This window comes from Euleptes europaea, chromosome 3 (assembly GCF_029931775.1).
Source record: "Euleptes europaea isolate rEulEur1 chromosome 3, rEulEur1.hap1, whole genome shotgun sequence".
Classification (NCBI taxonomy): Eukaryota; Metazoa; Chordata; class Lepidosauria; order Squamata; family Sphaerodactylidae; genus Euleptes; species Euleptes europaea.
The window spans coordinates 6,874,963-6,889,406 of NC_079314.1; the positions used below are offsets into that span (position 1 = coordinate 6,874,963).

The 14,444-nt window shown below is 53.8% G+C and overlaps 2 protein-coding genes across 2 annotated transcripts; both read left to right on the forward strand.

Moving 5' to 3' along the window:
• The first annotated feature begins 894 nt into the window (after positions 1 to 894).
• MYPOP (Myb related transcription factor, partner of profilin) lies at positions 895 to 3,963 on the forward strand. The gene is made up of 2 exons (XM_056845794.1): positions 895 to 1,345; positions 3,287 to 3,963. Exons 1-2 carry the CDS (start codon positions 895 to 897, stop codon positions 3,961 to 3,963), a joined length of 1,128 nt encoding a protein of 375 aa, XP_056701772.1.
• A 6,702-nt stretch (positions 3,964 to 10,665) lies between these two features.
• IRF2BP1 (interferon regulatory factor 2 binding protein 1) lies at positions 10,666 to 12,495 on the forward strand. Its single transcript, XM_056846955.1, has one exon. It carries the CDS (start codon positions 10,666 to 10,668, stop codon positions 12,493 to 12,495), a length of 1,830 nt encoding a protein of 609 aa, XP_056702933.1.
• The last annotated feature ends 1,949 nt before the right edge of the window (positions 12,496 to 14,444 follow it).

Here is a 14,444-nt window from a genome sequence, read left to right on the forward strand (position 1 = left end):
GAATCCACTTTCTATTAAGGACAGACCACCATGTGTCACATTCTTAGGTCATGATCCAGCCTCTGTAGCACATCTGACAGTAGACACTAACATTTAGAAAAAGAGAAGGACGTGAACTGCAAATGCTGGAATTGGGATGGGGAACAACCAGTTCGCTGTGATGGCAAAGCAACTTACAAAAAAATTTTTTTTGACAAAAAGTGGTTGGGACAGCTTCCCTCCTTTGCCAGGCCTGCCGTTGGCCAGCTGCAGGTGTTTTCACCTGCCCCAGATGCTGCTCGGGTGACCCACTTTTGGAGGGATGCAGCCAGAAAAAAGCTCCTCTGCTCTGAACCAATGTTTCTGAACCCCCAGCAGCCTTTGCGGCCCACTGCCTGCTGCCGGAGCAGGCAGGAGGCCAGGGTTGCCACGGAAACCACCCAGGCAGCCCCTTGGCCTGCTGGGAGTGCGGCTAAGGAGTGAGCATGCCCGAGGAGGAGGAACCAAAGAGCAACCGGAGGGAGGAGCGGGGGAGGCTTTTCAATGCAGCAAGGTAGCTGGAAGGGAGGCGTTGGAGCAGGGCCCGGAGCCTGAGCCCTCCCAACGCACCCTGGCCCAGGTGGGGGGGGGGGTTGGGGGGGGAGAAGGGCCAGAGAGCCTCCCTGGAGGGAAATTTGCAAAGCAACGTGCCTGCCTTGCACCGTGCCCCCTTTCACAGCAGCACCGTGCCACCCCTTAAGCTTCCAGGCACCTGACCGGCGATGCCAGGAAGCCATCTCTCTCTGGGGACCAGTGCCCACCCCGCCTCTGCCAGCAGCACGGGGCCAGCGGCACGGGGCCGGGCTTAGTGGAGCTGCTCCGTGGCCAGCGAAAATCCAGCAAGAAAAAAGGGAGGGATTCCAAGCAGACACGAGAATGTCTGGAGACAGTGAAGAGATCACCCGCCTTCGCAAGCCACGCTTCTCCTACGAGGAGAACCAAATCCTCATCCAGGAAGTGAGGGCCAATTATGGCAAGCTATACGGCACCCAGAGCCGGCGGGTGACAGTGGCGGAGCGCCGGCGGGTCTGGGAGGGCATCGCTGCCAAGATCAACAGGATCACCAGCTGGAAACGCACCGGCCAAGAAGTGCAGAAACGCTGGAATGACTTCAAGCGGCGCACCAAGGAGAAGTTGGCAAGGGTGCCCCATTCTACCCAGGGGGCAGGCAACACCTGTGACGAGTCCTTCTCAGCCGAGGAGGAGACCATCTTTGCCATCCTGGGGCCCAGCGTGATGACGGGCACGGGCCGGGGAGAGCCCAACGCTATGCAGAACACTCCAGGGTTTGCTCACAGCTACCGCCTGGCAGCAGAACACGGCACAGGTGAGTACAGGGAGCGCCAGACCGGTCCAGAGGGCAGGGAGTCAACCGCCTCCGTGTTGCCAGCAAAACGTTAGGCACTGCTGATGCCAGTTTTCCCGAGGCATCAGGAAGAGTGGTGATACTGGACAGAATGACCAACAAAAACAATGTTGGGCGTGCCACTTGGCAGGCTGGCATTCTGACCAAATGGAGGCACAGGAGGAAATTACATATTCCAGTGGCCAGTTTCTAAAACAGATGGATGCCAGGTAGGGGGGGTGTCAGGCAGGGCTTAACCTGGAACAAAGTGAAGTCATTTACATGGTGCCTCTGAGCATGTGCAGGTGTCTTTCCCTTGCTCCCTTGGACAATCACAGCCAGATCTCATACAGGATGGAGTGAAGGGAGGTTGGGGGAGCTTCCAGACAAGGCCACAGGTCAGTCTGAGCCCCACTGCTTGTTAAAAATCAGCACTTGGAGGGGGTCTCTGCTGCTTTTTTGGAACGAATCCACCACTACCTCCACATATAGAGAGAAAATTTATTGGCACCAGATGCAGTACAGATCCAGAGACATCATTTGAAACTAGGAAAAGAGGTCTCTTAAAATGTTTTGTTTTTACCTAATATATTATAAACTCAAACAATCCACCCAGTTGTGTTGGCTGGGCTGGCATCACCTTTATCTGCCCCTAAATCTACTGTTGCCATTGCCTCCACTTGCTTTCTCTACAATCGGAGGTGCGGGGCTGAGAACAGCCTCTGTTCTGGAAATTCCTGATGTGTAAGTGGGTTATAACTATTTCCTGGTAAAGGCACTTTTCTCATGCCCAGAGGCATTTATCACTCTGAGGATGACAATCAAGGGCTAATTTCTCTCAGCACCAGCTGTCCGGATTCCTCACATAGGTCCAAATAAACAGCAGAGTAACCAAAGCGTTGCTAAAATGCAGAAGGGAGGGGGCAGAGAAGGGCCAGCATGCATTCGAGCATTTGGGGTCGGGGGAGCACCTCCTCAACTATTGCCCTGACTTTCATCTCCTGTCTGACAAAGAAAATCACTGCTTTGTGACTCTTACTCTGTCTACCTCTGTAAAAATCCTGCCCCAGGGTTCAAGGTGAGGGAAAAAGGCCAAGGGTGCGTTTAGATCTCACTTTCTGCCTAAGAGAATCTGGATCAAGCGTCATTTGCCAGCACTCCTTAGCCAGCGTAATTCTGGGCCATGCGGGGGTAGAAAGAGGGCACAGCCAAAAGGGCCGTGACTTACAAATGCCCCCCATTGCCCCCTCCACTGCTATGCAGTTTAATTTGGTTTGCCAGCACTTATCAACAATACAATACAATACCTTTACTGGCATCTTGAAATAGAAAAACGGGCCGTACAGCCGGCACCAGCACTTATCTGTTGGAACCCATTTTCAGAGCTAGCTCAGAGGAGCATATCGAGGACAGGTCTGTCAGTCGCTAAATGGAGCCTCCATGACCAGAAGCAGTGGACCGCTGAATGCCAACTGCTGGAAGGGCAGCAACGGGAGGAGAGTTTGGGCCTCTGCACCCAGTAGCCATCCATTTAGCCAACGTGAGATACAGGATACCAGACTGATCGGACCTTCGTTTTTATCCCACTTGCAGTGTGAAGCAGTCTAGTCTAGGAAGGGCTATACCACTTACTTCTGCACACTTATATCAGCCCTCAAAGCAAGGACTGCCAAAACAGCCAAACAGGTCCAAAACACAAATTGTGAATTTTGCCTGTCTGCAAGTTGAAGTGAGACCGCCCCCAAATGACTGCTCCATCTGCATTTCTGCACATTTAAATCAGCCCCAAAGGCGAAAACTGGAAAAACAGGCCAGGGGGGAATGACATGGTCCATGGGATCAGGGCAAAGGGGGGGGGGATACTCCTCTCTGAGGGAGGGCTCCGGGTTCAAGCACTGTTGATCTTCTCCTTTCCCCCCACAGATATGCTCGCCCGGGGCAACACCTCCTGTAGTCCAGAGACTTCTGCTCGGGCTCCCTGCTGCACTCTGGATAGCGGGTTGCTGAGGCCCAAGGAACGTGACTCTCCAGCGCCCCCTCCGTGCCAGCCCTCTTCTCTGCAGATCGTCCAGCTGGAGCCTTCTCCAGCCAGCGTAGGCTGCAGGCTGCACCCTGAACACTCCCCTGCAGAGCAGCTGGCCACCCCATGCCCCTCGACCTCCCCTCCCTTGCGGCGCAGGCGCACCCACCTGGAGACGCCCTTTGAGCCCTCTCTGGATTTCCTGCAGGCCCAGAGGGACACAGCCGAAGCCATCCGCGAGCTGACTTACACCCTGCGGCAAGGCCTAGAGAGGCTCACCGATATCGTGGCTGCCCTACTGCCCCTCCTTCCCAGCCAGACAAATAGCCTCTCGTACCAGCAAGAGGTGACACCTCCCCCAATGCCAGCCCCTTCCACGGGGACCCTGCCCGGCAGGGACTCCTTCATCACCAAGGTGGAGCTGTTCCCGGAGCAGGGGGAGGACGAGGAGAGGCCTCCGCAAGAGGAAGGTAGGCCTGCGGCCGAAGCCAGGCCACCTCCGAACCAAGTCACAACGCCACAGAAACGGAGGAAAGGGGTCCCTACTCGGAAACGCAGGGGCCGCTGGAAGAACTTGTGAGCTCAGAAGGACTTGCTGCTGCCCCCTACAGACGAAAAAGGGGATAATGCACATCCTGTGGAGGTGGGGTCTTCATGATGTCCCTCTGTCCCCCCCCAAAAAAGAGATCCCACCACCACCCCACAAATAATGCAAGATTGCACCCTTCACCATACACTGCCCTCCCCGCCATCTTCAAATTATTGCTGCAACAGGTTTTGGTTGCATCCACAGCTTGTGTCCCACAAAACAAAATACAGGTTATTTTGGCCATGCACTTTGACCCTTGTTTTGGCTGGCCCAGGCAAACAGCAAAGCCAGGACAGTTAAATTGAGCCCCTGGTGGGTTGCCCCTTTGGGCTGGCAGGCTGCCTGCCTTTTGGCTAGCGGGTCACCAGATGTGTGGGCCAAGGTTCAATCAAGGACTGAAGGCCAGCCAGAGAAACCAGAAACCGGGGATGCAATGTAAATGGGCAGAGACACCTCTTCCAGCCTCGCTAGAACCCAACACAACAGGGAAGGTACGAGAGTCTGTCTGGCTTCACGTTCCAAAGACACCCTTCCCTTCCCCCTTAACTCTACCCCAACTTGATCCAGTGCCTGAAAACCAGATATGGAGGGGCAAATTGGGGTCTGAAGGCCAGCGGCCTCAGTGCCGGAAAACGTCCCTGCCTACCGCTTCAGATGACTGGAGACCAGGCAGCCGGATAACAATGCCCTCTGCTCTGCTGAACCCCTTTCCAATGGAAACTTAATAAACTATTTTGAATACTAGATCCCTTTGCATTTGTGTAATCATATTTGGAAAGTTGTGTTGGTGGTAGGGAGAGGAGCAATATGGGCTAAACCTTTACCCCAGGAAAAGGGTCCCTCCCTCCCTTTGATTACAAAACTGGAGTCTCTGTAATAATCCAGAAAGCAAATTCACAAAATAGTTGACAAGGTGTTTCCTGCCGTTCATTTCTCCCTTGATCTGGAGAACTGCCTTGTTAAGCCCATTATACAGATGAGAAACTGAGACCAGCCAATTGTCATATTGAGAACTGCCCAGGGCCACACGAAGGCGACCCTTGAACCCCGGTCTTCCTAGTTACGCATTCAGCTCTCAATCCACTGATAAACCTCTGCAATATTCACATTTCATCAGGCAGCCTTTAAACACAACACGCACGTTTTCGGTTAGTGTCATGCAAAATTCTTAGCCCAGCAGATAGAAGACACATTCTTAGCTATGCAGCAGGCAACAGTTGCATCTTACTAATTCATAACAACTTCAAACTGGCCTCTGGCAGTCCCTGGAATTGCAGAGAAACATTGCAGCGCTGCCTCCACATTTCAGAAGAGCCTCGGGCTAAGTTAGGAAGGGCCACCATTCCCCAGATGGCTCCCAATCCACATGGCACAGTCAAGGAGGGATGCTGGTGGTCAACAAATTGGGGGGAGGGTCTTCCTTTTCTCCTTTCCAGAGCTAATAACTAGGGAGGAAGGTCCATTTTGATTATTGAAACTGGGTGAAGGTGGAAGGGTTAAAACCCTTTCTCTTTGCTCCAAGGTTTTAAATTTTAATTTTTAAAAATTAAAAAAAAGAACACTGAGACGATCCTATCATCAATGTTCCAATATCCCACCAGTTTGGGCTCTTGTTTTAGGGAAAGTAATTGGATGCAGAAATACAGGCGAGCTGATAAATCCAGAGGGGTAGCCATGTTACTCTACTGCCATAAAAATAATTAAGTGTCTAATGGCATCTTAAAAACATTTTTATTCGACCATTAGCTTTTGTATGTTTTCTTTTTTTTAATTCTAGCATAAACTCTTGTGGACTAGAGCAATGGGTTTAGGCTAGAATAAAAATGTGTTACTCTTTCCGATTCCACAAGTCTCCTGGTTATTTTTGCTGGACAGTGGGTTCCGGAGTGAGATTTAGAAGAGAGGAAGGGGGTCTGAGGGATATTCTAGGGGCGTAGGAATTGTAACAGCAAAAAGAGGGAAGTAGAAGACAAAAGCAAGTAATTCCACATTTTAAAAAATGTTTGAAATTCTGCTCTTGGCATCTTATTTGGCGTGCACAGCCAACTTCATAAAAACTGCTCAGCCAGTGTGAGCTACAGCTGGTGGAAGGAAAAAGTTAATCGGGCAGGAGACTGCTATACTTCAAAAACAGACAGTAAAACATTGCTTTTATGGAACATGTCGCCCAGCTAAAGGAGGTCACTGTCTACTGTCCTACCCAAGCAGCTATACTTTTCAAGAAGCAAGAGACATTTCCTCACATTAACATGATGGTCTTATTGTGGATTGACTTTAAAATGGCACATCAATAGATAGAGGAGGGAAATTACCAAGCTAAGAGAAATGTGAAAGTGCCCAGGGAAGAATGAAGGTTTCATTCAAACTGAACATGAGTCAACAATGTGATATGGCGGCTAAGAAGGCCAATGCAATTATGGGCCACATCAATAGGAGTATTGTGTCTAGATCAGGGGTGGGGAACCTTTTTGCTGCCAAGAGCCATTTGGATATTTATAACATCATTCACGGGCCATATAAAATTATCAACTTAACAATTAGCTGACCAAGCCCCAAGCAGGCAGTTGCCCCAGATGACACCCCCCGGTGCGGGCAAGCAGGCAGGCATCCAACTGGTGGCGCACTTGCCCACCTGGTGGCACAGGATGGTCTGTTGCACCAGCCGGGCATAGCCATCCAGCCGCACCCCGGAGTTGCTCCTGCTCCACACGGTCGGGGCCGGATTCTACAGCCAGCTCCTGCTACCTCCACCTGCAGGGATGAAATGAGGACACACTGGCTAAGAACTCCCCCCCCCCCCTGCGCATTATGGCCCTGCCTCCTTTAACTTCTCTATTATTGCCACTTCCGCCCCCAGCCCTCTTGTAGTACAGAGGGAATACATTTCTCCATGGCCCGGGTGGGAAAGGGTTAACATAGTTTCTTGGGTGGTCCTAGCAGCTCCATAGCTAAGGACTCTTCCACAAGGGGGAAAAAAGGTTCCATTTCTTAGCAAAACAAACTCACATCTGCTGTGAACAGAGGCTATTCCTGTCCGCGGGAGGGGGCGGATTGCCAGTCTTAGATCCTTCTGAGCTAGAGATCTGCCAGGACCCATGAAGGGCCAGACCAAATGACGTTGCGGGCCTTAAACGGCCCCTGGGCCTGACGTTCCCCACCCCTGGTCTAGATCAAGGGAAGTAATACTACCACTGTATTCTGCATTGGTCAGACCTCACTTGGAATACTGTGTCCAGTTTTGGGCTCCACAATTTAAGAAGGATGTTGACAAGTTGGAGCGTGTCCAGAGGAGGGCGACCAGAATGGTCAAAGGCCTGGAATCCATGCCCTATGAGGAGAGACTTAGGTAGTTGGGTTAGTTTAGTTTGGAGAAGAGATTACAACAGTAGTGATCACTGTGGCTGTGGCCAATTTCTTAGTCGATGTGTTAACAATGAAAAATTTGGGAAACTCTGTGTTATGATTTTATGTTTGTTTTAGCTTTTTTAGCTGATAGTTGTATTTATACTGTTTTTTTCTCTTTGTAATATTGGATATGCCATTAAAGGTTTATTGATTGATGGTTTGGAGAAGAGAAGGTTGAGGGGAGACATAATAGCCATGTTTAAATATTTGAAGGGATGTCATGTTGATGAGGGAACTAGCTTGTTCTCGGTTGCTTCAGAGACTAGGACATGGAGCAATGGATTTAAACTAAGAGAAAAGTGATTCCACCTAAACATTAGGAAGAACTTCCTGACGGTGAGGACTGTTCGACGGTGGAATGCACTGCCTCGGAGGGTGATGGAGTCCCCGTCTTTGGAGGTCTTTAAGCAGAGGCTGGATGGCCATCTGTCAAGAGTGCTTTGATTGTGGGATCCTGCATGGTAGGGGGAGGGTTGGGGTCACTGGGGATGTATGGGGGAGGTAGTAGTTAATTTCCTGCATTGGGCAGGGGGTTAGACTAGATGACCCTGGTGGTCCCTTCCAACTCTATGATTCTATGATTCATCAGAACATAAGAAAAGCCCTGCTGGATCAGACCAGGTGCCTCTAGGAAGTCCCCAAACAAGACGACTGCAGCACCTTCCTGCCTATGTTCCACAGCACCTAATATATTTGGGATGCTTCTATGATCCTGGAGAGAACAGGTATGCATCATGACTAGTAGCCATTTTAACTAGTAGCCATGAATACCCCTCTCCTCCATGAACATGTCCACTCCCCTCTTAAAGCCTTCTAAGTTGGTAGCCATCACCACATTTAACCATGCATTGTGTGAAAAAATACTTTCTTTTATCTGTTTTATATCTTTTACCCTCCAGCTTCAGCAGATGACCCCGCATTCTAGTGTTATGGGAGAGGGAGAAAAACTTCTCCCTGTCCACTCTCTCCAAGCCATGCATAATTTTATAGACCTCTATCATGTCTCCCCTTAGCCACTTTCTTTCCAAGCTAAACAGCCCTAAGCTTTTTAACCGCTCCTCATAGGGCAGTTGCTCTAGTCCCCTAATCATTTTGGTTGCTCTTTTCTGCACCTTCTCAAGCTCTGTAATATCCTTTTTTAGGTGTGGTGACCATAACTGTACACAGTATTCCAAGTGTGGTCTTACCATAGATTTGTACAAGGGCAGTATGATAGCAGCAATTTTATTATCTATTTCTTATCTAATTATGGCCAGCATGGAATTTGCCTTTTTTACAGCAGCCGCACACTGGGTTGACATCTTCATCGAGTGATCCACTACCACACCAAGATCCCTTTCTTGGTCTGTCGCTGCCAGCACAGATCCCATCAGTGTATATGTGAAGTTGGGATTCTTTGCCCCAATATGCATCACTTTACACTTGCTCACATTGAATCTCATTTGCCATTTTAATGCCCATTCTTGCAGTTTGCAGAGATCCTTTTGGACCTCTTCACAGTCCGATTTTGTTTTAACCACTCTAAATAATTTGGTGTCATCTGCAAACTTGGCTACTTCGCTGTTCAACCCCAACTCCAGGTCACTGATGAACAGGTTGAAAAGCACCGGTCCCAACACAGATCCCTGAGGGACCCCATTTATTTGGCGAGCGCCGGTCTGTGCTCTGCACAGTACACGAAGGAGTTGCAGCCCCTAGACGTGCGTGAAGAAATACCTCGGTTTGGAGGGCGGAGTGTCCACAATATGCCCATCCTCGACATCTCTGGGCTGTTACATACCAGTGTTTTCAAGGGCCTCTTTTAAGGCAACGATGGGAAGCGTGCATCCCGTCATAGGAGCCCATGATATACGGAAAAGCACGTTTCCCCAGGAGTGGGACACTCGCCCCCCCAAAAAAACAAATTCCGCCGTCCGTCGAAATCCCCCCTTAGCGCCGTCCCCACAATAGAACTACCGCCTGCTGGGAGAGCGAGGGGGGGGGATAGGGAGGAGAGAAGGGGGAGCGTAAGGGAGGGGCAGGAAATGCGCAAGAGCATCCGGGCTTCTACGGCGCTCACCAGCCTGGGAAATGTAGTTTTGGTCCTTCAACGCCGAGAAGCCGAATTAACCCTTTACGGTTAGCCCTCACAACTCTTCCCTGTGAACTCTTATCCCGGGATATAATCGCCGAGTTGTGTGTAGGTCAGAAACGGGCAACTCGACCCTCTCTCTACAGTGACTCTTTAACATGTGTTATGAGAACGAATTTGGAATCTGGGTGTGAACTTTGCGGCTCTGTGGAACAAGACCGGAGGGCATGCCCAGAGCATTCCCCCCCGGAGAAGAGTTCTGTGAAGTTTGAAAGTTTGGTACCCAACTGAGGCCATAAGAGCATCAGTCGAATCAGTTTGGATCCCGGGACTGAATGCACAACAGTCCTAAAAAGGCAGACTGCAAGGGAACAGCCCTATTAGTCTATGGAAACCGACTTTTTTTTCTTTTTTGCGGTCGTCAGTTGCCACAACACAGTGACGACCTATTGCAACGAGTTCATCTTTTTGCAACAATGCGTTACAATGAGTTCCTTTTCTGCAACAGTAATTATCGCAACACCTCTTTGGCAGTAAGGCGTTTCCGCAACCCGTTACAACTCCAAATCTTTTTCCTCTCTCTCTCGCTCTCGGTGCCCTAATCAAGGTCAAGGATATCGCACCATTCCCTTCAGCCCGTTTCAGAGGCCAGCGGTCCGCAGCGGAGCAGCCATCTCCGAGTCCAGCCCCACCTCGGGGTAGGAGCCTCCCAGAGTCCGAGCTCCCTTGGCCAGAGGGCTTCGGCTAGTAGCCCATCATCAGACCCCCGCCTCCCCGGCCGGGGTTGGGAACGGCGCGGCTCAGAGCCCAGCGGCACCTTGGAGGTCAGCAAGAGGGACCTGAGCCGTCGAGGGGGGGGGCTCCCCGCGAAGGCGAGCGGCGCGCGCTGGCGGGGAAGCCTCTTAAAGGGAACGGCGGGCGGCTGGGGAAGCCGACCCTGTCGGGTCGGCTTCCCCAGCCGCCCGCCGTTCCCTTTAAGAGGCTTCCCCGCCAGCGCGCGAGAGACTACACCTCCCAGCTCCCCTCGCCGCAGAGTTATGTAAGTTTCTCGCTGCAAGAGGGCAGGCGGGGAGGGGAATTTTCCTCCATCCTCCTCCTCTCGCCCGCCCGCTTTTTGGCCCGCTTCCCTCTTCCTTCCCGCCCGCACCGCGCTCCCCGGACGGCGGGGCCCCCCGCCTGGCTCCACAGGTGGGCCGGGGCGGGGAGGGCCGTGCAAGATGTCCTCCTCCTCCTCTTCCTCCTCCTCGGCGCCGGCGTCGCGCAGACAATGGTGCTACTTGTGCGACCTGCCCAAGATGCCGTGGGCCATGATCTGGGACTTCAGCGAGGCGGTGTGCCGGGGCTGCGTGAACTTCGAGGGCGCCGACCGCATCGAGCTGCTGATCGAGACGGCGCGCCAGCTGAAGCGCGGCCACCTCCTGCCCGAGGGCCGCTCGCCGGGGCCGCCGGGCGCCAAGCACGCCAAGGAAGGGCCGGCCCCGGAGCGCTACGAGCCCCGCGGCCGCCTGGCCGGCGACTACGCCCTCAGCCCGCGCCTGCCCAACGGCCTGGCCCGCGAGGAGGGCGAGGGCAGCCGGCACAGCCCCACGGCCCGCCGCGCCCTGCTGGGGGCCGTGCCGCCCGGGCTGGGGCTGCTGGGGGGCCCGCAGGGGCTGCTGGCCGCCGTCTCCGGCCTGGCCGCCCGCCCCGCCCTGGCCCTGGCCCCCGCCTCGGCCTCGCCCCTGCTGGGCGAGCCGGGCAAGCTGGCCCGCGCCGCCGCCGCCGCCGCCGCCGCCGCCTACGCGGGCGACTACGAGAAGGAGAAGCAGCGCAACGCGGAGTGCCTGGGCGAGCTGCACGAGGCGCTGCGCGGGCGGGCCGAGGAGTGGCCCGGGCGGCCCAAGGCGGTGCGCGAGCAGCTGCTGGCCCTGTACGCCTGCGCGCCCTTCAACGTGCGCTTCAAGAAGGAGCACGCCCTGGTGGGGCGCATCTTCGCCTTCGACGCCGCCCCCCGGCCGGGCTACGAGTACGAGCTGAAGCTCTTCGCCGAGTACCCCTGCGGCTCGGGCAACGTGTACGCCGGCGTGCTGGGGGTGGCCAAGCAGATGTTCCAGGATTGCCTCAAGGACCCCGGCAAGGTCATCTCCTCCGGCTACAAGTACCTGGAGTACGAGAAGCGGCACGGCGCCGGGGACTGGCGCCTCCTGGGCGAGCTCTTCACCGAAGGCGTGCGCTTCTTCCGAGAGGCCCTGGCTCCGGACGCCGTGCCCCAACAGTTCCTCGACAGCAACTGTGCCATGCCGCCCAGCCTTCTCCTGAGGGCCGTGCCTCCCGCCCGGGCCGTCACCCGGAGGCGCAAGGCCTCTCCGGAGCCTGAGGGAGAAGCGGCCGGCAAGCTGACCGGCGAGGAGCAGCAACAGAGGCAACACTGGCTGCCCCAAGGATCGGGTGGCATCTACCCGTCCGGCATGGCGCACCTGCCAGCCTCGGCCGGCCAAGGGCCCTTGCCCGAAGGATCGTTGAGGAATGACCCTTCTCCCATCACCGCCCTTAAGAATGTGGCCGACACGCTGGGGAACAAGGAGGTCAACCCGGTCCACTCCACCACCGCCCGGCAAAACAGCGCGAGTCCCGCATCACCCGCTGCGTCCGGCCAACACCGACTGGTGCCCCGCAACGGCGAGCCGGGCCAAGCTTCCACCACCTCCTCCTCTTCCTCCTCCTCTTCATCTGGGGCCCACTCCTCCGGGGGGGTTGAGCCCAGCGGCACACAGAGCGCCCCTGATTCCTCAGGAGGGGCCAGCAGCACCCCCCTCTGCTGCACCATCTGCCACGAGAGGCTGGAAGATACCCACTTCGTCCAGTGCCCTTCGGTGCCTGGGCACAAGTTCTGTTTCCCTTGTTCCCGGGATTTCATTAAAGCTCAAGGAGCGGCTGGAGAGGTGTATTGCCCCAGCGGGGAGAAGTGCCCTCTGGTGGGATCCAACGTCCCCTGGGCCTTCATGCAGGGCGAGATCGCCACCATTTTAGCCGGTGATGTGAAAGTAAAAAAAGAGCATGATCCGTGAAAAAAAGGGACAGCAATCCGGGACGTCGTGCCAGGGGTTGCCCACCTGCACCCACCTTCCCCCCCCCCGCATCCTCCGCTGTGGCAGTGACTGGAATTAGTAACTTATCCCCCCTTCACCCGACGCCCTCTCTAACCCGCTGGGAACTGAGGCATTGTATATAAGTCTATTTTTTAAATAATATTTCCATAGTAAGCTTATATATGAAGCTACATCTATGTAACCTACTACAAGGGGCCTGGGTGGGAGGGGTGGGGGATCATCTTTGCTTCTCAGTAGTGTAAACGGGAAAGGAGGTCCTTAAACTGGGGGGGGGAGGGGAGGCAGCATTTGGCAAGGAACGGGATTGGGGCTCCAGTGGTTAATTATTAAAAGTTTTCCGGGGACTGCCCCGGCTACTAGGGGGCAGAAGTGAGTTCCGGGAAGAGGGCCAGGTTGAAAACAGACACACCGCAAACGCTGGCTGTGGGAATCCAGGCTGAGGGCCCACCCAACTCAAGCCAGTTTGGGTGCAGACTGTGGTTCTGTTACTATTATTAGGACAGGATTGGAAACCATGCTTCTTTGGAGGGCGCATTTCCCACCACACCAGTGGCTTCCCCCCACCACCACCCTGGAGAGAATGTAAAGATTGGCTTGCTGGCCTGTCTCATCTGGCAATCTTGTTCCCAACACTGCCTGGCCTCTAGGGACGCTTGGAAGCAAGGCGTCAAAGCCGTGAGAATCAGCCCCTATTATCTGTGCCTGGCAGCTGGTATTCCAAGGCAGACTGCCTCTGAGCATGGAGGCCCCATTTAGCAACACTGGACAACGACTGATGAAGCCCCTTGTACTGTGCATCCGGGGCAGTTGCCAGGGTCTGTGCCCATTCTTTGGTAGGCAGCGTAGGGGATGCATTTCTTTAAAATGGAGAGGGGGAAATCCGTTCAGCTGTCAAATTGTTCCACCTGACACCAACACTCATTCTGTATCTTCACCTAAACATTCCGCCCCTTGGGTTCCTAACCTCTCTTCTTCCCAAAACCATAAAGCTTTGCGATACCAGCCCTTAAACTTTGTGGATGCCCCTTAATCCTGATCTCACCTTCCCTTCACCCCATCCCCCTCCTCAATCCCAGGTTCCGAACCACCACCCCCTCTTGCCAGTTCTCCTTGGACCCCTTGCCAGCCACTGAATCTATGGGGCAGTCCTAAATCTGTGTGATTAATTTAGAGTCCAGAATTCTGTACTAGCTGTCTTGGATGCTGGTTACTAGCATATTGGTGGGAGGGGAGGGATTTGTGTGGGAACCCTGTGAAAGCAAGAAGGTTTGGAAAAGGAGTGGGTGGTGTATGCAGAGGGATGCAAAAAGTGCCTCATGTAGATTCGGGGGAGGGGAGGTGTTATTTTTCATACCAAAAGACTAAAGCATGCACACCAAAAACATTTTTTTAATTACAGAATTTTACGGGAGGGGTCATCACGGGTCTTCTTAAACAGCGCATGATCCACTGGGATGTTCTCATGCAGGGTGGTTTGTGCCCCAGCTAAGGGGTACTCGAATCCCCAGGGGCCAAAAAGGAATTGGAAGTCTCCTTAGCTTTTTCCGTCACTGGTTTCGACCCAGAGCCTCCTTTTTCATGCCCAAACAGTTCCATCCCTGTGACTGATGCAGCAGTGGGCAAGGGGGCAGGCTGATACATCTCTTTCGTTGTTTAATTCCCAGCTCCAACCAAAAGAAAAGAAATCATGAAGATGAGAAGAGGGGCGAATCGCTAGATCAGGGGTCCCTCAACCTTTTTGAGTCTGCGGGCACATTTGGAATCTGACATGGCATGGTGGGCACAGCCACAAAATGGCTGCTTCAGAAGGAAGAGCTGGATACAAAATTATTGCTACCACTTAACTTCAGTCCCACAGGGCAGATCCTTGTGCTGTGGTGGCTGCTGCAGCCAAAGCAACATTTTAA